At 38.6% G+C, this 25,816-nt stretch overlaps 1 protein-coding gene and 1 long non-coding RNA gene across 4 annotated transcripts in view; one reads left to right on the top strand and one right to left on the bottom strand.

Annotated features, from left to right (window-relative positions):
* The first annotated feature begins 1,845 nt into the window (after positions 1–1,845).
* On the top strand, positions 1,846–24,262 carry LOC306990311. Of its 2 annotated transcripts, XR_013795851.1 has the most exons (4): positions 1,850–2,165; positions 3,019–3,236; positions 3,655–4,180; positions 23,794–24,262. It is a non-coding gene; the product is annotated as an uncharacterized lncRNA (long non-coding RNA). The 2 variants fall into 2 exon arrangements; XR_013795852.1 differs by lacking the exon at positions 3,655–4,180 and having other exon boundaries at positions 1,846–2,165; positions 23,794–24,137.
* Positions 19,743–25,816, bottom strand: part of cdh4 (cadherin 4, type 1, R-cadherin (retinal)) — a 231,056-nt gene continuing 224,982 nt past the window's right edge. For both annotated transcript variants that reach the window (XM_079597007.1, XM_079597008.1), the window contains 5 exons: positions 25,576–25,812; positions 25,120–25,353; positions 24,140–24,279; positions 23,828–23,992; positions 19,743–21,635 (listed from right to left, as the gene is read on the bottom strand). In XM_079597007.1, coding sequence (XP_079453133.1) covers positions 21,429–21,635; positions 23,828–23,992; positions 24,140–24,279; positions 25,120–25,353; positions 25,576–25,812 — 983 coding nt within the window. In that variant the 3' untranslated portion in view covers positions 19,743–21,428. The remainder of the gene's footprint in view (positions 21,636–23,827; positions 23,993–24,139; positions 24,280–25,119; positions 25,354–25,575; positions 25,813–25,816) is intronic.

Raw genomic sequence — 25,816 nt, 5'->3', positions numbered from 1 at the left:
CAAACTTTTTGACTTCAAGGACCCCCATTGTCCTCAACAATATTTGAAATTTGTATATTTTACATTTTCACAATTTACCAATCAAACATTTTAGAGCTTGTCATAACTACAAAATTCATTCTAAACTTAACCAAATAAGAAATATCTTGATTTTTAGTTGTTTTAGCTTATTTTAATGCTTATTTTAGCTTATTTTAAGTCATCTTGAGGCCCCCTGGAGTCTGTTGAGGCCCTCTAGTGGACCTCGGCCCCCATGTTGAGAACCACTGAACTAGGGTATTGCCTGGTGGGTTGCATGTTGGCTGCTTATTGGCAAAACAAAAGATGACCTGTGTTAACCAGCTTACACCAAGAACGATACTATAACAATAACTATATTAATTTACACACAAACGGACAATAACATTCTGTGTATTATAAGTCATCTGCTTAAAATGCTTGAGCTATTTAAAGTCAGGTGGATTCTGATTGGATGTTTTTAGTGGTGTGGACTTCCCTTTCTCATTGAATTTTACGATTATTAAAATCTATAGTTATCGTCCTTGGTGTGAATGGGCCTTAAGTCTGTGGGATTTGGTCTACTAAATATTGAAGCTGCTGTCTCTACCTGTTTGGTTTATTTTTAGAGAGAAACAAATTGGCATCTGATTGTAGTTTAGACTATTTAAAGTTTTTTTTCTTGTAAAATTCAATCTCATCCGAATGTTTTTCCTATCCTCAGAACTGCCACTATTAGATTACTTTGATTTGATCTATAAACATCAGTATTAAAATAAGTAATTTCAAACAGTTCAGCATTAGTGTTAAAGGGCCTTGACTCTGTGACTGACGGTTTGTGTGACTGACGGTTTGTGTCTCTGAGGTCATGATGGATAGTTAGTTTTGGGCCATAGGCGATACTCTGTTTAAGCGAGATTCATTTCTTTCATCTCAAACCTACTAAAAAATCTGTGATTTAGTTTTTTCAATGTTTACTAGCAGAAACAGTTGACTGCAGTGAATGTGTATTTGGCATAAAACCTTTGAAGTTGTTAGTACACTTTTTAAGGGTGTTTTTAGGGTCATGTGAGAGCAGACAAGGCCATTTTTAACTTGAATGTGCAAAGCTTCTGCTGTCAGCCGCTTCCATGTATGATGCCTGATATAGCAAACTGGTATTATCATATTATCTTAATTTATTGTCAAAATCACACTGCTAGTACCGAAAATAGTTGCAGTTTACTGCACTTTGTTATTCTTCTATTTACCTTTAGCCAATGAATTGGAAGTCAACAATGAACAACTTGCTTCTTCATTGAAAAATAAGGTGGATAGTCACACTACAAGGCTACATATAAATAATCATTTTTAATAATAATATCTTCTGCTAATAATATGTGACCCTGGATCACAAAACCAGTCACAAGCAGCACGGGTCTATATGGGTCAAAATTTCAAAATCATTAGGATATTAAGTAAAGATCATGTTCCATGAAGATATTTGGTAAATTTCCAACCGTAAATATATTAATACATTTATTTTTGTGAGTGAATGCAGCACAATCCCAAACATAAATGGGCTACTTTAAAGGCAATTTTTTTCAATGTCTTTATTTTTTTTGCACCCCCAGATTCCAGATTTATAAATAGTTGTATCACGGCCAAATATTTCCCCTTTCTTAACAAACCACATCAATTGCTAGCTTAATTTATTCAGCTGTGGTAAATCTCAATTTAAAAAAAAAATACCCATGTGACTGATTTAAAATTAAATTGAGTTTTATGAAGAGTTATGTTAAGAGTTTAATTATGTGTGCGGGTTACGACCACTGATCTATATAATGACATTCTATTAGTGGTTACACAACTCACGCCCCTCATTTTGAAATGACGTGAGTCACGTGACACGCGGTGTTTCATTAAACGTTTGTACCGTAACTTAGTTGTTTGGTCATGTGAAAAGCAAAAATTAGACAATGGAACACGCTTATTATCGTGCTTTAACAGTGTTGGCAACGTGAGAATTATTATCTGTACGGAAGAAGCAGCAGAAAAGGTCTGGAGGCAGAAGACAGAAAGACAAAACAAGGAGCGTTAACATAACGTTAGGCTACGGCATGCATAAACAAGGTGGAATGAGAAAGTCCCGAGTTGTGGTGCCCAAGTTACTTCTTTTTGCTGAACAGGTAAGGTAATTAATTTTGTGGGTAAGTTAACAGTTAGACCGCTCAGTAGGCTATCAGCGTATTTTATTGAAAATGTATAGACGATCGTAACGTTACTGCCGTACGTCGATAGATGGCAGTGCAGCGTTTAAGACCACATAACGCTAACTAAATGACTATTGAATTGAACTGTTTATTATATTTTATTTAGTTTAACCGAATGCACTTTTAACACAAAGTACTAGTCATTTTCACTCCCTGCATGAACGAATTAATTTTCACTATTGAGACGCAAGGTGGCGCCAGTTGACGAGAGCGCGAGCCCGTCGTGTGAGACGTGAAAGTACCGCCGATTGCCATGGACGATATTCTAATCGTATATTAGGAAATAATCAGAATCATTAATTGCATAGAGCTTATTCAGAGCAGCGCCATGACATCTATGAAAACGAGGCAACGAGGGATAGACTTACCGTGTTTGCAATGGCATCAGTTGTAAAAAGCTTTAAATGCTCCTACTAGATCACATTTTACACAGCTCATGTTTTTGGAGTTTTTTTTTTGTCTACTGAAATATCTTGGAAATATATTTTCCAGTTTCGTCAGCAGAACAATTAAAAAACACATAAAATAACAGCACAGCATACTGAAGAGATCTATCCCTCACAGCCTCATTTTCATTCCTGTTAAAAATCAAAGATGGCGGTACTGTGAATAAGGTCTACAGAGCCACATAAAAATGATAATATAAACACTAACTTAAATCCAGTCTTACCATGTGCTGTAATTTTAATTAAGCAAAAGCTCCAAACAAAGATGAAACACTTTCCGAAATAAAGAGGAATAAAGAATATTTTGCTTTTCTGCATGAAAGCATGTTGAGTGAACCACCTCAGCAGTCCTGCAGTCAGGCAATGACCCAAAGGAGAAACTACATTTACTGAACCGGAGAATGTTTCCACCCCGGTGAGCCGGTGTGAGTCTACAACCACTACAGTTTCATCAGCAAGAATCCAGTGCCTTGGGCCTCCCTCAGCAAGGATCTCAACGGATCAAAACTAGCACGCTGTTGCAACATCGAAAGGCTTTGAGGTAAGAAGTTCACGTTTATATGCTTCTTTAAATTCTGTCCTGATTCGTCAGCTCAGTGACCATCATTGTGTGTTCTGATCCTTATATTATTGATGAGACACTGAAACCAATTGTTCTTTCAAATACTGCAGTTCCTGCTAGAGCCAAATACTTCTTTCACAGCCAAATATTAAGCGCTATACTTGGAATAAATCATATATAGTGTGCACTCATCAAAATCCATACTTTCATAATGCAATTTTGACAAACTTATCAAGTTTAGATTCAACCGTGTAAAGCCTGTGAAGCAAACACCATCCATCAACTATTTACGCTAATGTCTCTATTAATTGACAGTTTGAGTCAGTAATTACAGTTTGAATTGATATTTTGAAGACGCAACGCATCAAAACATGTTGATTTGTGATTATTCCTCCAGACAGAGGTCCAAAAAAATCATCACAAACAAGTTGAAAGCATTTAAATGTCTTGTTTGGCGTCTTTATTCTCCTCCAAAACACTGACCTGCAGGAAGGGCTCTGTCATCAACAGTGTGCAGGGAAGAAAATACTGTGCCTTTCCACTGTTATTTTTGGTCATATTTAATGGATCCCACTGTTCTCAGATAAAAAAGGAGCCATTAACAGAGATGCAACGTACACAAACAAGCCAAGCACGCAGACAATCAATCGTTATCCACTCTCAAAGTTGCTGGTGAATTTATTCCTCAAATGATGAAAATTCTCTCAGGATGGTGCTTTCAGGACACACAGGCAACCGCAAATGAGCACCTGCTCGATGTTTCTGTCTGTAATGGATGGAAACTTGAAGATTTGACATTGAATATAAACAGCGGATCTGTACATTTGCTGATTTCTATCTGTCTAATGAGCTGCATCTCAGCTGGAAGGATAAACAAGATATGAGCATGTCACGTGCCGCTGCAGCCACTGCTCTACCTAATGGTAATTCTTTGTCTACCCAAGGAAATTGTCAGCTTTAGCTGTGTTGATAATGTCCAACAGCTGCTGTTCAGTAGTGATCACTTAGTGCGGTCAAAAAAAGAAGAAGAGAAGAGCAAAATGTTCCAGACCTGACTGGGGTCACGTACTGTAGCTTTAAAGTCCCCATGAAATCAAAATGTATTTATTTTTATGGAATATCGCAACTAAACATCGTGATGTCTGTCTATCGGCACAATTTTCAGTTGGGGGCCACTGTGCTCCTAGTGAAAAAAGTTAGTCTGGAGCCCTGCCCTCATAATCTTTTATCAAAATAGCATCCCGTCCCTCTTGCAGCGACATCTCTTCTCTGATGGCATGTTTACTTGCGTGAGGGCGGGACAACCTGTCACTCACATGACATCACAGCAATAGCAAACCACAACCATCCAATCAATTCCCTCCCTACATTTTTTTCTTGTTCTAGAAGACGTTTCAATCGAATATACATCACAGAAAAGACTTTCGCAAATTCCGTTTAATGGCGACTTTAAGCATTATGATTGTTGCAGTCGCAAGTAGGTTTATCTTATTTATTTGAATTAGGAATAAGAGTTTGAATCCAAAATCTTTAGATATCACCTATAAAAAAAAATAACTGTTTTTGGTAGGGTTAAAGCTTCATGACGGTTATGATGCATGTAAAAACAATACATACATTTTTACATAAATTAAACTATAGGGATCTCCCAGTCACGTGACCCCTAGCCGCGTGTCAGCCATTTTGACGGAATACATCCGTCAGCTACTCAGTGGCAATGGATCTATTATTAAGGGTGTGTAATATATATTATTATTATTATTATTATATATAATTATTTTATAATTAGCCTAAATATTGCAATACTTTGCACTACAGTATTGATATAATCTATTTTTTCCCCCAACACTATTATTAGCGCAGCGGCCGTCGGCTAACTCTTTACGTCATGTCATCGCACTTATTAGCATCACAAAAAAGATACAAGAGGAAGATAAAGGAATTAGGAAAATCATAGATCCATATGAAGCACCACAAGTTCTTTTTACAGGCATTAAATGTGAAGAAAAACTTCCTGACATTCGGTGTTCGTGACATTTACAGCTACCTTATTCACTTCCCATCACGCTAACGTTGCACCGGAGCTTCATTAAAAGCATACAAAAGCTTAACGTTAGCAGGCTATCGGTATCACGAGTGCGGATGGATCAGCAACTCTTTGATTTGGATGCCAGCGGGGAAGGATTTTTCAATCATCACCGCAAAAGTTGGTCAATGTATTTTTATCACCAAATTACAGTGACGTTACCTGTAATAATTTTTAAACAGAGTTTACAGGGGAAAACACAAAACAAAATCAACTGTTTATTGCCACCAACCACTTGTTTCTCCGTTTTATTTCTTTTGGGATACGGTACAAAGATATTCCCTTTGTATGATCACGTATCTGATCGCATCCAACTGCACAGCATCGCTCGGCCATCACCGGCGGTTTAGCATTTTCTATTCCGTCAAGATGGCTGCTCCAAATGCGGGACGTCCCTATACATACTGTAATGTGTAATTTTTTTGCTAATGCAAATGTACGCCACTGAGAGTAAATGCATTAGAATTGTCACATGTATAATCACTATACAGCATGTGATGATGGATTTAACAGCATTGAACTGCTTGAATTTCCTGAAATGTTAGTTAAGATGGGATTTTATAATTGCTTGATAATTGAAGTCCTAAAATAGTCTCTTACCCCATAATCCATGAAATTATAAATAATTTCATTCAGACCATTAGGAAAATTGGTATGCGGTTTCAATATCCATCATTTACAGTCTCAACCATTCTACTTCTCTAGACCCGCGCAGTCGCCTGATTCTTCTCACCATGCTAATGTAAATAAGTGGTGTTGATTTATCTGATATCATCACTTCAAATTCTCTAACCTAATTAAAACCTAGAGGACAGACATTAACCCGCTGTTACAAGGAACTGCTCAGAATGTACTTTTTATTTTATGTTACTTGTGTTTGACCCCAGCAAGAACACACAATCTGTTTATGATCCATTCTAGGTACTCATAAAACTCATACAAAAGTAATAAGTATTACCCTGTACCAATTTTAGGCAGCTCTGTTTTTCTTTCTTTTTTTTTTTAGCTACTGTAAATGGGACTTAAGGGTCTCTCAGACTCCAAACAGAAAATAAGGGCTATAGAAGATTTGCGAACGTATTGTTCTGAAGTGATTATTCTTGTTCCCTTGTTGTCCATTCCAAAACTAAGAACCAGAAGCCCCCGTGTTCCTCTTAACATGCCTATTACTTCAAAGTATGGTTCCTATCTCAAATAAGTGTTAATTATAGAATGCAATTAAACTGTAGAATAAGAAAGATGATCACAAAAGGGATACGATTTATCAATATTGTTCTAATATTAAACACTGATATTTTTTTCCCTCAATGAAAAAATCTCCTCGATCTAAAGGTTTTAAAGTCAACGCGAGTTTTCACTTTAGCAACTTGTTTTTACTAACACAATGTGATATATTTCTGAGTGAAAAAAAGGACATTCCGGTCAGAAGCAAAATATAAGACAAGACTTCATTTTATCCATTGGGAAAAGATTGGATTGTGGAAAACGTGCTTAGTGATTTGATGTCAGGTGATTCAGCAATGGATTAAGTAATTTTTTTAAGTTAACATTTTTATGAGAGTCTTCTAAGACAAAAGTGTTTTACACTTGCACTAAGTTAAGTGTTAATTTTGTTTTCAGTATGTAGCCGACTCAATGTTCTTATGCATTCTCTGCGTTGTAAGGACGTTTTCACTAAGGTTTTTCTTAAATTAAGGTGTTTGTTACAACATGCTTCAGTTTTTGTTCCAGAACTTGCTCTAAATAAGGGATGGGCAACTTCAGTCCTGGAGGGCCTCTGTCCTGCAGAGTTTAGCTCCAACCTTAATCAAACACACCTGAGCCAGCTAATCAAGGTCAAGAAAGCAGGTAGGTGAAACTGCTGGACAGTGGCCCTTCAGGACCGAAGTTTCCCCATCCCTGCCCTAAATCATATGAATATTGGATATGCAGGGAGTAAACTGATTTCCCATCGCAGTTCCATGGACAGAAAATGATTGCATCAATCTCAACTGCAGAACATCCAAAAGTGCCTCACCGGGCCTACTTGAGTCAGCATATCTCCTAAATGCTTGTTTTACTGCTTTAAGACCACTTTTAGATATTCACACAAGTATACATTACATACACTCAAATATTGGCAATGAAAAGCACTGATTCAGAAGGGATGGTTTATCGTAATGACTACTTTTAGGTTTTAAAATATCCATCCTGCTCATCCAGACCATTTAGACCAGGGGTCTTCAACCTTATTTCATTTGAGAGCTAAAATAATGTATCATAACTCTCAAATTAACAACAATCTTAACAGATTTTCACCTGAAAGTGTTTTTGTGTACACCGAACTTGATTCGGCTCCGCATACTCCATTCTCAAAGAAATAAAAAAATGAGCCATCCCTCCTGGACCTACAAAACAACATTGTCAGAATACTGACAGAAAAAAAATACGAAAGCTGACGGTTTGGAGGGAAAAAATCATTAAAAATAACTCATTTGAGGCTCTAGAAATCCATCAAATTCTTGTCTAGCGAGATTGACATTAAAGCAGATCTGACTGGATTGAAAACATTGACTAGTAGCCATGACAAGAAACTACTAGATCTGGAAGTTCAAGTGAATGAAATGGAGAGATAGAAGGTGCTGGAACTTGAGGCTTTATGGTCTTGACGAACATGAAGGTTGTGGACCTCTGTGCTGCAGTGCTTCCAGATGAAAAGAGAAAGTTCGCTACCGAAATTGACATGATTCACTGCGTGGGAAGGAGGCTCGACGTGATCCAGAAGCCAAGAGCGGTTATTCTCCTGCTCAGATCCAGGCATATTAGAGACTGATTGTGGAGTAGTGCAAAGAAAAGCAGCTCTCTGAAAGAAAAGTATTGAGGTTTGCTGAAGATCTGATGGCAATTGATAAAGAACTCCGCTGTGTTCAGCAAGAGTCGGCTGTGGCCAAGTGTCAAAGATGCACGAAAAGATGGAGGGAGGGCTTATTTTTGTAATGCGTTTGTGGATGGGAAGGAGATTTATGACATTTATGTCTGACTCGATTTAATGTTATGCAGAGGGGTTTGGAATTTTAGAAATTTTGTTTAAATTTTATTTATTTTTTTATTTATTTATTATTTCATCCAGATACATCTGAATTAGACTTTAAGTTTTGGAAGAGCCTGTTGGTCAACTATATGTGGATGTCATATGGTAGCAATCATTCTGCAGGTGTTGCAATTTTTATTGGTAAATTTAGAGGAAAAATTGTTACCCAAGTTATTTACACCTTGGTTGGATAGGTTATTTTGATCGTTGAATTCAACCAGCAATATTTTGTGTTAGGGAATATGCAGTGTTGTAAGGTGGAAATATTACTACAAGACTTTTTGAAGAAAAAATCAGAAACATCTTGAAACATTTTCCTGATGCTAAACTAGTTCTTGGAGGAGATTATAATTAAATGTGGGACTATAATTTAGACTGTATTCCCCATTGTTAAAATACATAAATTAAATAATTTCAATTAATTAAATAATTTGTGTTTAGGATTTGATTGAACTGATATTTGAAGGATCAGAAACTCAACTAAACAATACTTTACATGATGTCTTAGTGACTGGAGTAAATAGTCTAAAATATACATTTGGCTCCTATCCAGCGTACTAGAAAATCAAGTCAGCCAGGCTATTGTGGAAACATCTGTCCTTGCTGACCATAAAGTGATTTATTTATTTATTGGCTTATCTGGAATCATTGGTAATAATAATAATATAAGAACACACTGGAAATTAAACAAGACATTTTCCAATATTGACTTGTTTAATTTCCTGTGTGTTCTTATATTATTAAAGGAAAAGGAAATTAAAAATATTATTTTGAGTTGCTGGAACAATGCAATAAGGTAAAATAAGTATGGTACCAATTGGGAGTACCTGAAGTATCTCACGTAATGAAAGATAATTTAATCTGACAAGTATTAATGTAATCAGCAAGATAAACTCAGACTATTCTAATTAAATTTACAGTTAGATGAGATGTACATTTGCAATCAAAATTATTCAACCCCTTGGCCTGCAAGACATTTTGCTGCCAATAAAAAAAATCTTATGAAAACAATTAAACAGAGGCATCACAGTAAATTACTATAGAAGGTTTCAGTTATTATGAGTACATACATTTGATGAAAAATGAAAAAAAAAAATATTCAATTGGCTCTAAACATTCATGTACAAAATTATTCAACCCCAAAAAGTCAAATTGTGTGCAGAGTCTTTTCTTTATAACCTCAAATACACACTGCCTGTAAGTCCTTAGAGAAGCTTCTGTCACCTTTCTACTGCAATCTTGGCCCGTTCCTCGCTTGAAAAAGCATCCAGATCACTGATAATCTTTGGCTTTCTTCAAATTCCACCAAATATTTTCAATGAGATTTAAATCTGAAGACTGTAAAGGCCACTCAAGAACATTCTATGACTGACCCCTGAACCAAGCTTAAAGGGGATGTTTAAAGGGTAACTAAACACTAAACCAACTTTTTTTAGTTAATGATCTGTAAGAATGGAGCTTCATAAATGCTGTTCATTGATTCGAGTACTTTTTTTAACATTTGAGTATAAAGTGTTTTAATTTTCAAATATATGGTGTAAAAACGTCTAAGTGCTGCCCTCTTCAGGTTAAACGGAATCTCCTGAAGTAGGGGTACTCTCTGACGTAGGGTACTCTCTGACGCTGCGAGCTCACCACGCCCCTGGCAGCCCCTGGTATAAAAGCATCTGGTTCCGTCAACACCAGAGCAAGTCAGGAGTTGGAAATTGGAATTACGAGTAAACGATCAGGATAGCGTATTTTAGCATCTAGTTAGCATAGCATTTATATAGTTATTTAGATTATTTCGTGTAGCCTAGGTAGTTATTTAGCATAGTTGTTAGTGTTGTTAGACGCATAGTTAGTTACTTAGTAGCATAGTATTGCATCAGTTAGGATAGTGTAGATTTTTAGCATTAGCTTTATCTGTATTTAGTAGAGTGGTTAGGATAGTACGTAGGTGTAGTGTTGCCGGTTGCAACAGCACTGCTGGACTGTAACGTTATAACTTTCCACCAGACTTGGAAATTAGGCGCCAGTGTTTACACACAGGTGTGTGCCAAACGCTGCTCTTCCTGCATGGACTCCACAACCGCCGGCGCGTTTTGCTGGATTTTTTTTTTTTCACATAGCGGCAAAATATGCTTAACGTAGGTCAATAGTAATAACAATCCACTCAGACACTGGCCCCATTCTCTCTAGCGCGGCTGCTTCGCTAGCATCGTCGGATACCGATCGCGATGCTGGAGTTAATGCGATGCGACACCGCAGTTTGAGCTCGCGGCTCGAATTGATATGGTTTTGGCTCTGTGTCCACAGACAATTCCTCCACTTCAGGGGAAGGTGGGGGAGAAAAGTCCTCGACTTTAAATGACCGCTCTGTTGCAAAGCTACTTGCGTCACTCCAGTCACTTTCCATCTTAGCGAGTCTGACAGCAGCTGTCAATCACTGCGTCACTGCGGGTCTGTCAATCACCCGCTCAGCCCCGCCCTCAGTTCGTCCGCTGGGCTCTGCCCACTTTTACAGCATTTTTCAAATATTGCCAGTGGGTGGAGTCAGGCTCTGACCAGGGGTTTAGTTACCCTTTAATACACATTTTTACAAGATAAAATGAGTCTCAGGTGCCCCTAGAATATGTCTGTGAGGTTTCAGCTCAAAATACAGATAATTTATTTTAAGGAAAAACATGTTGTTTTCGTGCATGTATCTTTAAATGCAAGCTCCCTGCTGCTCCCTGCCCCGCTTTCCAAAAGAGCCTACAGCCCGTGCCTCGGATACTGTGCCAAAAACTAACAAGACCTCTGTTTGGATGGTCATCACCATCTTTGACAAAATGGCTTGATACTAAAGTTAAGATTTCCACTTCCTGCAACAGCAAAGCATCCCCATAACAAGACGGGACCTCCTCCATGTTTGACCATAGAGACAGTGTTTTTCTGCTCAAAAGCTTTTCCTTTCTTTGCACCAGACATACCGCTGATCTGTGGGTCCAAAAAGTTCCAGTTTCAGTCCATAAAACATTCCTCCAGAACTCCACAGGTCTATCCAAATTAATTTGAGCATTTTCAAGTCAGCCCTTTATGTTCTTGTTTAAGAGTGGCATTTGGCAAGATGTCCCAAGTTAGGCTATGCTTGTCATGTTTTCTTATACTCTACATTGCAAATGTTTTTTCTTCCATTCATCAGATCATCTTGTAAGTCTTTGGCAGTAAATTTAGTTTTTTTTTATCGGTGGCTCTGATCAAACATTTTATTCCCTTGAATGATATTGTGCTTTTTCTTCAAAATTCATCTAAATTTTTCTAGTACAACAAATTTTAAACTTCTGAATAAAGGTGCCAGCTGAGTCTCTGGGAACTTTGTGTTTTGGAAATCTTCTTGCAGCTATAGACTTTTTAATGTAATAAAACAATTTGTTCTCTAAAGCTTTAGCTAGAGCTCCTTTGACTTAACCTTATTTGCTACTAAACTTTAGCACATGCATGGGCTAAATGTATGTGTGTAACAGCACAAGCTAATTCAGTTTTGTTATAGAGTTTCTAAAGTCTTAATTGGGTTTAACATAATTTTGTACCATGCCACACAAATAAGTGACTTAAAGGGGTCATCGGACGCCCATTTTCCACAAGTTGGTATGATTCGTTAGGGTCTTCATGTAAAGTTTGTAACGTACTTTGGTTAAAATTCCGTAATGGTTGTGTAAAACAACACCCTTTTTACCTCCTCAAAACCAGCTCTGTTCACAGCGACCCGTTTCGGTGCATGCCTCTTTAAATGATAATGAGCAACTGCTCACACACATTTATATGCAAACACCAGATAAAAGTGAATTTTGCATCCGTGACCCCTTTAAACACAGCGGTGTTGAATAAGGGTTGAATAATTATGACATAGCTATATTACAAAAAAATCCTATAACTCAAAACATTTATATGCTGTATATTCTCTTTTACATCTTGTAATATATATTTGTTCAACAAATTTTATACCATATTTTGGAAATTACTTACCGGTATGTTCAAAACATTTTTTTCTATTGTTGGTTGTTATTCTGTAATTACATCTGCACGTTCATAAATAAATAAATAAAAACCTTACGGCCGATATGTCAAATAAATACTTTATTTGCATTAGAGATGGTGGGACACCTGTCTAGCTCACTCTGATTGGATGAAAAGTACGTCTTGACTTGGCTGGCTACTTCCAATCAGGCCACAAGCTACTAGTAGCTCGCAAGCGACATGTTGGAGACCCCTGATTTAAAGATGTTCATCTACCTGTAATCATGCAAATGAGGTTCCCATTTAGAAGACTCAGTGAGACCATCTAAAACAAAACCTGCTCATAAAAGCATGTTGTGAGCATGCCGGCACCCTAAAGTTACATACTCTCAATAAGCTTTTATGGATAATTTTATATAAAACAAATCATAGCATTGGTTATCCCCTTTTTAAACTTAGTTTTGTCAGTTTTCCTACTGTACTTCACGTGACTAATATGTTTCCCAGATTACATCATTTTGTTTTATGAAGACTTCACCCAAGATTCCCCCCTGATTCTTGAAACTCTGCAGACTTGTTGTAGGCCATTGTTTTCTACTGCATTTGATGTCAAATCGCTCACCTCCCCGCAAAAACACAAAATATACTAAATGCAATTCATCAGACTCAGCAAAATGATATTATTGAAATAGAACAGTATGACACTTTCAGCTGAAATGTGTGTAACAACAGAATCCACATCCACAGAGATTGTATGTTTGGCCATGGCCAATTAGTTGTATCTCTTGAGACACGCCCACTGTGGGAGAACCAACTTTAGCATCCCGGAGGGGTTTCAGAGTTCTGCCAATGCTGCGTTTTGACTCCGGTATGGATTGTCACGTTGCTGAATCAGGATTAAACATCACCCTAGTGACTAGTTCCATATCAGTGTTATGCTAGCAAAACAGTTACCAGATGCCAAATATTACTGGCTAGTAATGATAAATTGTCTTAAACAATAATTTAGTGTCCAAAAGTGACACGCTGTCTTCATTGTTGATGAAATATTACAATCTACTTCACAGTATATGTACTAGTAATGCTGAATGATGGTTTAGTGAAACGGACGGCTATTACAGCAGACATTGACAAATAAACTGCAAGGCGTCTTTGTATTCCATTTATTTACATAGCTGGAACACGTTCTGGTGTTGACGTGCATCTCACAATAGAATAGCCATGTCAGCAAATCCGCAAAGTGATTGTTTTTTCAGGATGGTCTCAGCACTCACCTGTAAACATTCAATTAAGACACCCCGTTCAGTAATGTGTGCAGGCACATGCACACTGTCCAAATCGTTTTCAGATTGATTTGTTCTCGTTCACGGGATTGGAAATCTAGGCCTTTGAGTAAATGAAAAATATGTTTAAGTGTATTTGAAAGGGCAAACATTATTAATAACATACACAACTTTGGCCGCAAGCCACCTGTTAAGTTTGTATTTGGGAGAGAACAATCCATCAGTGCCTTACTATATTTTCCTGCCGCCGTGGCCCAGCTGCCTGAAAACTGACTACATGAAGGAACTTCACTTATAGTTTCATTTAAACACTTTTATTTAATAATAGGAGCTATTATCAAGGGATTTTTCACCCCAGAATGAAAATTCTATAAGTTCTAGCTTATTCTCGTGTCATCCCAAACTTTCAGGTCTTTAATTCTTCCATGAAACATAATATATTTTTCTTCTTTTACATGTAGTTACAAATGAATCAGGAAATAAATCATCGTTCACAAATCAGCTCTTTAACATACTTGATTGTGATAAACAGTCGCGGTATTCAGTAGTTAGATATTTCCCCCGATCTCTCTCCATATTTATTTACTTTTATTATCGATCAGAGCACATTTCCTAATATGTTATGTTGTCCATTACAACGATGAATATGGCTAAAAAACTGAAAACGGCATAACTTTTGTGTCTCTCGTCGTATCATACCACAAATTCACGCTCTCATTTTATACAAAATGACCTAAATGGACTATAGTATTAATATTATTGGCATATTATTTAAGTGTTTTAAGTCTTGTTGCTATAGGGCATTTGTATTTGTACACTGTAATGATTTATTTTAGGTTGAAATTATTTTATTTTACCTGTACATTGACTCTTATAGTTAATAGTCGCTTTAGTCCATTCAATTGTACACAACATGACTTAAACATAAGTCTGTACATTACATTAGTACATTCGAAAGTCATTGGTTTTCAAACTGTTGCCATCTTGTATGATCTCTCCCCCTTTTACTTTTTGCTCCCAATTTTCCTCTTTTACCACCCCTTCTCGATCTAATGACACACGCTCTTACGGTTCTGCTCTTTCTTCATCCCTCTCTCTTCTCGTCTGTGGGTAATTAGCAGTGTTCTGCTTGATGAGATTAAAGCAAGGGATTAATCAGAGCACTAATTGATAGACACGGCCGCAGAGAGTTCCAATCCCCTACAGCTCTCACTCTCTCTGGTGTCTCTGCTCACTCTCTCTCTGTGTGCTGACTTATTGAAACCGCAGAGAGATACTCATACACAATTTCGGTACACGAAGAGTAGATAAAACAGAACATATTCATCATTAGTATGCAATGCGTAACCGAGAAGCAGAGAGAGAGAGAGAGAGGGAGGCTGCGAGCTGGAGTTGTACTGATTGAAACAAATGGACGAGCGCTGATAAACTGTCAGTATGTATCTGTCTTTAAAATGGGCAAGAGGTTAATAAATGAGATCAGAACCAAAATAGCCGTGGCATGTGCTAATGTACATGCTGTAGAGGCTGAGTCCAAATCAAACAGTTTTTCCCTTCATTTTATTGACACTTTCACTGTACTATAAATATAAGGTTAGTCAATTTAGTGTGCATTTAATGACATAAAAAATGTGTAATTCGCTAAATTCTAAATGTTAACATTTAATGCGACAAAAATGTGTAATTCGCTAAATTCTAAATGTTAACATTTAATGCGACAAAAATGTGGCACTCATGACGTAAGATGCTTCAAAAAACAAGATGTGACAAAGACAAAATATGTCTGATGTGTATTAACATAACCAATTAAAAAAAATATTGTGGATAGCAGACCACATCCTAGCTTAGCTTAGCTTAGGCCTTTAAATTCCCATAGGAACATAGGCCATCGACTAATCTCTTCCATCCTCTCCGGTCTTGGGCCCTCCGATCCAGATGTTGCCACGTCAACCCTTCTTCCTTCATCTCCTTTTCTGTGGTTCTTCTCCAGGTGGTTCTCGGTCTGCCTCTCTTCCTCCTGCCCTGTGGGTTCCACGGCAGCGCCTGTTTAGTGATTGAATTATTTCTCCTGAGTGTGTGCCCTATCCACTTCCATTTCCTCCTCCGGATTTGCATTTCTATTGGGTCTTGTTTGGTGAGTTCCCACAGTTTGGCGTTAGAGATGATGTTGGGCCAATATATTCCTAGTAGGCGTCTGAGGCACCGGTTGGTGAAGGTCTGCAGCTTATTGAGTATGGTGGTGGTCATTCTCCAGGATTCCGAGCCATACAGTAGAGTGGTCTTTACGTTTGAGTTGAAGATTTGCAGTTTGGTCTTGAGTGACAGGTTTTTTGCCTTCCAAATATTGTTTAGCATGTTGAATGTTGTCCTTGCTTTTCCGATCCTAGCTTGGACATCGTCCTCCGTGCCACCTTCCTTTGAAATGATGCTACCAAGGTATGTGAAGCTATTTACATCCTCTAATGCATTTTGGTCCATGATTATGGGTGTGTTGTTCTTGCTATTGATACGCAATACTTTAGTTTTTGATGAGTTTATTTTGAGGCCGAGCAAAGCAGCTGTTTCCTCCAGTTTTCCAGATTTTTCCTGCATCTGTTGTTGTGTGTGAGCCAGTAGTGCCAGATCATCAGCGAAATCGAGATCTTCTAGCTGTTCGGTCAGGCTCCACTGTATGCCGGTTCGTCTATTGTTGATCGTTTCTTTCATCACCCAGTCTATGCAAAGGAGGAAAAGAAAGGGTGAGAGTAGGCACCCTTGCCGCACCCCAGTCCGGACCTCAAAAGCCTCCGATATACATCCTTCATGGAGGACTTGGCATCTCGTCCCTTGGTAAGTGCTCCTTATGATGTTGATAATCTTTGCTGGGATCCCATAATGAGCCATAAGTTTCCACAGCCTTTCCCTATCCACACTGTCAAAGGCTTTTTCGAAATCTATGAAATTCACATAGACAGGCGAGTTCCATTCGATGGACTGTTCAATAATAATCCTGAGGGTGGCAATTTGGTCTCCACAGGCTCTGTTGTTCCTAAAGCCCGCCTGGTTTTCCCTCAGTTTCTCATCGACCCCTTTTTGTAGCCTCTCGAGCAGGATATGGTTGAGCACCTTCCCAGGTGTTGAAAGGAGCATTATTCCTCTGTAGTTTTTGCACTGCCGGAGGTCTCCTTTCTTGGGGATTTTTACGATGTGGCCATCTCTCCAGTCAGATGGGACATTTTCTTCCTCCCAGATGGTTTTCATGAGGTGGTGGAGCATGTTGGTGGAGGTTTCAGTGTCGGCCTTTAGAGCTTCAGCTGGAATCCCGTCTGGTCCCTCTGCTTTTCCTCCTTTCAAAGCTTTAATGGCTTTTCTGATTTCCATCTTGGTGGGGGGGTTACAATTAACCTCCAATGGGTTTGGGGCTATTGGGATATCTGCTGTCAATTGAGGAGGCTGCCTGTTGAGCAGGTCTCTGAAGTGTTCAGTCCATCTCTTCACCTGGTCTTCTTTGGTTGTGAGGAGTACACCCTGTGAGTTTTTAATGTGTGCCTGTACGTGTCTGAATTTACCTGTGAGCTTTCTTGTAGTTAGGTATAGGTCTTTCAGGTTGTTTTTTCTTGCTGCTTCTTCTGCCTGTTGTGCTAAATCCTCAATAAATTTCTTCTTGTCTCTCCTTACACTTCTTTTCACTTCTTTGTTTGCTGTTGCATATTCTTTCTGTGCTGCCGCCTTGGTCGCTCTGGTTTTACTTCTGTTTACTGCCTCTTTTTTCTTCCTCCTCTCACTCACTTTGCTATCTGTATCTCTGGAAAGCCAGGGCTTGCTGTCTGTCTTCCTCCTCCCTACTACTTCTTTGCATGTGTCTTTCCACAAGGTTTTCAGACCTTTCCATATCTCTTCCACTTTGCTTGGGGTTTCAATTTCTAGGGCTTTGTATCGGTTGTGTAATGCCACTTTGTAAAGTTCGGATGTACCAATATTCTGAAATTGCTGTATGTTGTATTTGTATTTGACCCTTTCTTCCCTGTGCTTCATGCATTTTAACTTCAGTTGGATCTTTGCTGTGAGGAGGTGGTGGTCAGATCCTGCGTCTGCTCCTCTTCTGACTCTGACATCCAGCAGAGAGTGTCTAAACTTCTGACTTATGCAGATGTGGTCTATCTGGTTTTCTGTGGTGTGGTCAGCAGACACCCAGGTGGCTTTATGTATGTTCTTGTGTTGGAATACTGACCCACCAATGACCAAGTTGTTGTCTGCACAAGCTGCTGCGAACCTCTCTCCATTCTCATTCATGGTCCCTAGTCCTTCTCTTCCCATTACTGCCTCGAAGCCGTTGTTATTGCCCCCTATCTTTGCATTCATGTCTCCCATTAAGATCATTATGTCCTTCCTTTTCCTGGCCTGTAGAATAGTGTATAATTGGTTGTAGAATTGGTCCTTTGTTTCATCATCCGTGTCATTGGTGGGGGCGTAGCATTGTACCACTTGGAGGTTTATTTTTTTGTGGGTGGTTTGAAATGTGGCGGTGATGATCCGTGAGTTGATGGGTTCCCAGCTGAGAAGGGCCCTTTGTGCCTCCTTGGACAGCATGAACGCTACTCCCTCTGTGTGTGGTGCAGAGTCATCGGGATGTCCTGAGTAGATTATGGTCTCTCCACTCGCCAGCTTGACCTGCCCTGACTGGAGCCACCTGGTTTCTCCCAGACCAAGGAGGGATGTCCCGTACCTCCTCATCTCCTCTGCTATCACTGCTGTCTTTCCACCGGCATACATGGTCCTCACATTCCATGTCGCTATGGTGGTGGGTCGCTTTGAGGTCAGAAGCTTCTTCAAACATACAGTCTCCTTGCGGTTTTCCATGCACGTCGTCATAATTTCTTTAGCTTGGTTTGCTGCAGATGCTTCCTTCCCAAGGCTTGAGGATTTTCTGATTTTAGTCGATGTTCCCGTAGCTGAAGGCTTTTTACAGGGTGGAGTAGCTGGTCCCACGCCCAACCCCCACCTTTGGGGGAATGTTTTGGAGTTGGCTTGTTAGTCCTCTTCCCTCCCCTATTGTCTTCCAGGTATTGAATTACAGCCTCACAACCACATGAGGCCAGACAGGTTTTGGGTCGTGTACAAGCTGTCTCGGCACATCAAGCCCAGCCAACTCCAGCTGCTGTGTATTGAGAGCTGCACTAGGCATGCTAACCCTACCAGCAGCGCGAGACAGAGACCACATCCTGAGTGGACGAAAATTTACCTCATACAGATGGACAGACTTTACATGGTGGATTGCAAGGTTCATGATATGAAAACAATATATCAACTGTTATCTTCATTTTTCTCAACAGACATTAATGTGAATTTAATTGCAAATTAATGTAATGAATATATCATGCAATTAATTCAATTATAATGTTAAATTGATTGATGAAACAAAATTATTTGCAACAAAATCAATTGGTTAATTCCTAAAATAGTTGGAATTGTAAAATCTCCCAAGAGAATTCACTCTTCCGACATTTTTAATCTCTTTACCAAATTGTAATTTCCTAAATTGTAATGCTCTTTAGCTTTAATCCCTTCCCAGAGAATCGTCATTAGTGGTGGCCTTATGTTTTAATTATGCCATGTGCCCTTTGAGTACACTGACCTTTCACTGGGTCATGGGAAAGAAATCCACTGCTCATTTAAATACATGTAAAAAGGCTGGGAAACTTTCTATCAGATAAGTGTTGTCACCACTAGACAGAGTGGTTCATTATTAATGCTTCTGAAGGCAAATGTGTAGGAGGAGCAGTCATCCAAAGTTATGTTAAGTCAATGTTAATTTAATGGTAATGCATGGAAATCCAGAAGTTCTAATGATTATCATGCTGCCATTTTAAAATGGCCTGATTTTGGGCTTAATCAGAAATCCCGTACTCGATATATCAGCAAAATTCAATTGTCACTTAATGGCGTGAAGCAATGCTCACTCATGCCCAGAAAATATTATGACAAGCAGCTGAAAGAAACATGGAAGAATGAGGGAGAAGAAAAGAGACATGAATCTATTATGGACAGGACAGAGACCGATATTTTTTTTCATGTTTTTTTTTTTTTATATATAAAACTGTGATTGTTTATTCTCTAAAGCACATCCAATATCTGAGATGAATGGAAAGAGAAATCAGTTACACTGAATGGTGGAGCAGGCATGATTGTAAGCTTCTCTGCAATGCAGGTTTAGACCCTTATCCAGGGACAGAACGTACGAGACAGACTTTCTTCAGCAAGATAAGACAAAAACTGAATGCTGCTGCATTTCTCATAGCCAAAGAATTGAACGTAAAACCTAAGGAAAAATACAAAAGACAAACATATAAAAAGAGAATTTAAAAATCCTACAGGATATAGACAAACACTCTCAGAATCACACACAAAAACCAAACAGGCCCAGACACACTCATTGAGCCCAAATCTGAGCTTGAAGAGCAGCAAATGTTTCAAATAATACTGAAAAAAAAAGTATTTTACAGCATTTTAAACATTTTTGAATCTTTTTTTGTTTTTTTATTTTTTCAGATTATATTTATTCCGTATGGTGTATATTCTTTGCCAACTACTTTTCACATTCTGACCACAGAGGAACAAGTGCGAGAGATTTGAGACATTGTTTTGAAAGAAGTCATGCACGTATAATATTTTAATCAACTTATAAAGTTAGAAAAGGGGAATGTTCAAGACAAAAAAAGAAGGTTTCTTCTGATGCAATCCTTTTAGAGTCGGGTTTCTTCAGCCGTCACTTTTAGTCTCACTGTCTGGCAACTTGTCATGCCTAAATTACCTTTACAAATCGGAAACGCAACACAAAATTGTACAAGGCAGGCAAGAGTATGAGCTAAAAGGCATTCTCCAGTAATATTTTTTCTTCTTTTAAAATAAAGACCTTGTTTTTTACACAACCATTATACAACATAACATTATATGGTCGTGGTCGGTCAAGTTTGAAAAACCAAAACAAAACAAAAAAACATGATTTTTCGAATTGGATCACTGTAGTTCATACGCTCCAATTTCTCATCAAGGGAGAATGAGATTTCTTAAGGGAAAATGAGTCCTGTGTTTATCAAAAGTTTTGACAAAACATTCTCTGTTTCCTTTGTTTGTTTCCACATAGTAGTCAAAGAGGTGTTGTGCACCGTTAATGCAGGGATGAAAGGAAAGCAAAAGGTAGTCGAGAGGAACAGACCGGAACGGGGGAGTGTGTGCCCAACAGAAGAAACTTTTCAAAATGGCAACCGACCCTGAGATTGCAGGAGTCCGATACAAAACACACCACAAAAGGCACTTTATCAACAACAGTGCTTCTGTTCTACTGAAATTCAAGTTGAGAGAAAAAAGTGTGTGTGGAACTCTCTTTAGTGATAAAGCGAAGGGAAAAAACAAGCGCACACTTGTTTTGTTTGATTCCCGCACGCTGAGAGTTCGCCGTCCCCATCGCAACTCGATTCCATCTTGAGCCTCTAGGCGGTCCGAGAGGAATGACAAAACAACACTGAAGAAACCACAACGCGGAATATTGTAAAAAAGCCGTAAAATACTTGTGGATTGCAGCAAAGGTCCAGAGCAGGCTGCAGGGCAATATCCTCCCCTCAATGCCTCCGTAGCGTGCAGAGGAACTTTAGTTGAGAGATAATCAGCCCACGTCGGAGGCTTTGCGTACGGCTTCTCGATAAAACATCCGAGAAGCCAATTGTCCCTCCTGGCCCTCTCCGTTCCCCTCCGTCTTCCTCTCGTTTCCAACTTCAGTCCTCTCCCCCTCCCCCGTAGAGGTCTGCCAGCTTTTTGAAGCGAGGACCCCAGTCATTGAGGTAGTCGTAGTCCTGTTCCCCAGAGCTGGAGGAATCCAGGGAGCTAACGGAGCCCGCTGTGGAGCCGCTGCCCTCGTAGTCAAACACCAGCAGGGAGTCGTAGGGGGGAGCGGTGGGGTCATTATCTGCCGCGCGCAGACCCTAATATGAACATGAGACAAGGCTGGTGGAACAGATGCGTACAAAACACTCTAAAAGCCACTGCTGTAAAGTGCTTAAAGGGGTCACATCAGGAGGAATCAAATTTATCTTGATCGTTTGAGATGAAAGACCTTGATGCACTATGAAAACACACTGTAACTTTCTCCTGAGAAATATGACTCATTTTTGGTTCTTTCCCACACTAAGCAGATCACATCAACACGTCTATCCACGTTATTTATTTATGACGGATCAGAAACTTTGTTTGTATTGTTCTCTGTAATCGGTACAAAACTGATTTATATAAAATATGAAATATTTAATATATATATATATATATATATATATATATAAATATAAATAAACTTGAAATTGTGTCTTGGCAACTAAAGTACTAAAATTTGTAAAACTGCAATACAAATAAATTAAAGCTAGATAGAACTATAAATAACTAATAAAAATGACAAAGGCACATTACTGTAAAATAATAGTATATAAGTAATACTTAAATAACACTGGCCCAGTCATGGTGAGGAAATAAGGAAAAACCGGGATAGATTATTCCTATTACACCAAATGTATATATTTTTTGTCAATATTTGGGCTGTTTATTCTTCTGTATCACCCTGCAACTCTGCATATCTTAAAGAGGACACAAGGTTGGGAAAGAGTACATGAAGCTTATTTTTAACAGGATTGATCATATTAAATCACACTTTATACACCAATTTTCAGCACATCATTTATTAAAAAAAATTCTCTGAAGCCCACTTACAATATTTATTTGTTTGTGGCAGAACTAAATCAGAATTTTGTTTTTCTCTTTGTTCAAAAGACGTTTCTTAAAGGCTCACTGAAGAGCCTTGAAACACGCAGCGTTTCCAGTGAAACAGGAAGACAGGGCGGGGCATATCGAAAAGCTCCTCCCCTTTTCTAAAATAGGCAAAAGAGTTTAGTTCATATCACAGCTCGTCAAAGCCGCATTTGACAGCTTATGATAGCCGTTTAATAGATTCCCCTGTTAGATTTAAAATGAAACGGTTACTAAAGCAAAACAGTGAATATAATCATGCTGAGGATGAGTAGTTTGAAAAGTGTGTAATTTATGGTGGTGCACGACATGTGTGTAATGTCTTCTACTCGTCAGTTTCTAATGTAGATTCTGTCTAACCAATTCTCCTCCATATTGCTTTAAAATATAGCATTCCGCGCAGAATCCAAATGAGTCCGATACGTTGTCCGGTCTGTGCCGACTTGCGCCAATGATCCGCTCTGTGCTATCGTGTCTCTGGACCGGAGCAGACTGAATGCACTCTGCAGCAGTTCGTGTGACACTAACGTGAAATCAGACTTCATTCACCCCACTTGAAAGCATATTTACACTGTCTGAATCGTTCCCTATCCAATATAGTGCTGTATGTGCCATTCATCATATTGAAAATAGTAAATGCGTAAAGAAGTAACTGATATCAGCCACAGCTTCAACGTCTATTTATAGTGTAGGGGGAGGAACGCTTCAGGTTCTGGAGAGCATTTGATTGGACCGAAAATCTGATGAGAAGCTGAATGCAGTGATGGGTTACACTTTATTTTATGGTGACGTACTCAAATATGAGTTATGAGTAAAATTAATTAACATGAACTTACTATAGAGTTACGGTTAGTGTTTGGTTTAGGGTTAGTTACATAATTAGTAATTATGCCTAATTTACTTTTAATGCTATAGTAAGTTCATTTAGTAATGTGTAACTATGTCACCTTAAAATAAGGGGTTACCGAGTGATGTCATCAACATCGGCTATCCATATTGGCGAAGTGAGAGACTTGAAGTTTTGAATGCTTATATCTTCTAAATGTGAATTTTGTCATTCTATTGGAGCACACTAGTTTATAGATAACCTTAAAGCTAACATATTTACACTAAAAGCCAAAAAAATACATTTTGATTTAATAGGGACTTTAAAGGCACAACAAACAAACTGTTTGATTCTAAAGGTCAGACGGAAGATTCAAATGTGATGAAAAACAAATTCTAATAATTTTACCACAAAAAAACTAAGATTATATGTGGACCACAGGGAAGAAAACGGTTATGACCCCTTTAAGTACAGCTTTCCAATCTCTGTGAATTAATATGTATTTCCTATGCCCTAACTAGATTATCTTCATGATAAGAAACAGAGGAAGCATACGTCAATGATGAACTCCCCGATGTCCCCTGGGTGTGGTACCGTTGGCCGAACAGGGTACTGAGATTCTAGGATAACGGGTCTCTCGTCCACTCTCCGCACACCTGCAGGCTTGCTCATTATGTGATCTAGAGACTCGGGCTGCTGCAGCTGACTCAGGTCATAGTCCTGTAACAGAAATAAAAATATACCAGTGCAAGTCTCAAACAAGGTCAGCAATGCTCTTGCAACAGACAAAGAAGCAGCAAACTATTGAAAATTTAAAAACAGCCTTGACTCGTCAATCGATAAAAGCACAATGTGTGTGACATTTACCTGATCTTCCTCTCCTCCTCCCTCTTCATCATACTTCAGAATATTATCTCTGACGTCATCCTCGGGGTCGATCAATAAGGGTTTTGTCTGACGCTCCTTCTCCCTTCGTTTCACCCACACCACAAAGAACAGAACCATACCTAAAAAAAACACACACACATACAGGAGCATCATGCACCTATTTTCTAATTTTGAGGGAGCATCAGTGGCAGTCTAGACTTATTTGATGCCCTAGGCAAGATAAGACATGACCAAAGAAAACAAATTTCTAATTATATATATATTGTATATATATTTTGTATGTGTGTGTGTGTTAATCCACTGTTACTGCAGCATACCATTCAAAGGTTTGGGGTCAGTACATTTTTCTAATGTTTTTGAAAGAAGTCTCTTATGCTCACCAAATCAGCATTAAAAAAATAAAAATACATTAAACATATTACTGTGACAATTGTTTGTACAATTTAAAAAAACTGTTTTCTATTTTTAAATTCCTGTGATGGCAAAGCTGAATTTTCAGGGGTCCATTACTCCAGTCTTTTCCCCCCAGGATTTCTTGTTGAATAGTAATTTGCAAAAGAGCAGCATTTATTTGAAATAGAAATAATATGAATATGAATATCACTATAAATGTCTTACTGTCACTTTTGATGTATCACAGTATAATGCATCCTTGCGGAATAATATTAATTTAAAGCTGAAGTATTATTTTTAAATTACTGACCCCAAATATTTGAACAACAGTGTGCATTAATATAATATTAAATAAAATATAAGCTGGGAGGGTCATATAGCTGAGAAAATGTTTACTGACAGTTAGATGAAAATGAATGATCAAATATTAAATGACAGATTGAAAGGTTATGAATCACAATTTACTGATGTTGTGAAGATTTGGTTTTGTGGCATTCTCTGATTTAATTATCCATCCATTTATAAATCAAACCATCAATCCGTCCCCTGATCCATCCATCACTTACTGAGCAGTATAATGATGCAGATGAGGATGGTGATTATAGCTCCAGTTCCCAGCCCGGCCACAGTCACCGCCCCGATCACAGTACAGTCTCCGTTTTCATCACAGGGACACACCTTCACCTTCAACACGGAGGTGTTGGACAGGGGAGGGTTTCCGGAGTCCGTAACTAAAATGGGCACTCTGTACATGCCTGCCTCCAGGTACGGGATCCGCAGTTTCAACTGGGCATAATTCCCTAGATAGAGATAGGAAATTAAATCCAAAATTTGAATATTATCTTTTTTTTTTCTATCGACTATTAATGTTAGATGTATTAACCTGAGGAGAAACATTTTCAATTCAATTTATAGATTTTCATTTTATTCAGCTGTATTAACACATTAACGGGAGTTTAAAATGATCTGTTGAAGTGTTAAAAGCCTTGAAATACTTTGAATTTGTAAAATCCATGTCTAACCATTCAGGCGTGAAATGGTCCAGTTACGGCGTGCAGAAGAGGGGTAAGAGGGCAGCTCAAAGACATATGGGCCAGCGTTGGGTTCTGAATCTAAATCCGTGGCTGTGATGTTGACCGGATAGCCATGTCGTGACCTCTCGCAAACCAGAGCCTCTTGAGGATCTAGGACAGGAACGTTGTCGTTCACATCTATCAAATTAATCTGGAGAGTACCGGTTCCTGTGGCAGGAGGGGAACCTAT

Source organism: Phoxinus phoxinus, assembly GCF_949152265.1.
Source record: "Phoxinus phoxinus genome assembly, chromosome: 22".
Classification (NCBI taxonomy): domain Eukaryota; kingdom Metazoa; phylum Chordata; class Actinopteri; order Cypriniformes; family Leuciscidae; genus Phoxinus; species Phoxinus phoxinus.
Note: the sequence above shows the minus strand (reverse complement) of the source record. Positions and strands in the feature narration are given on the sequence as shown.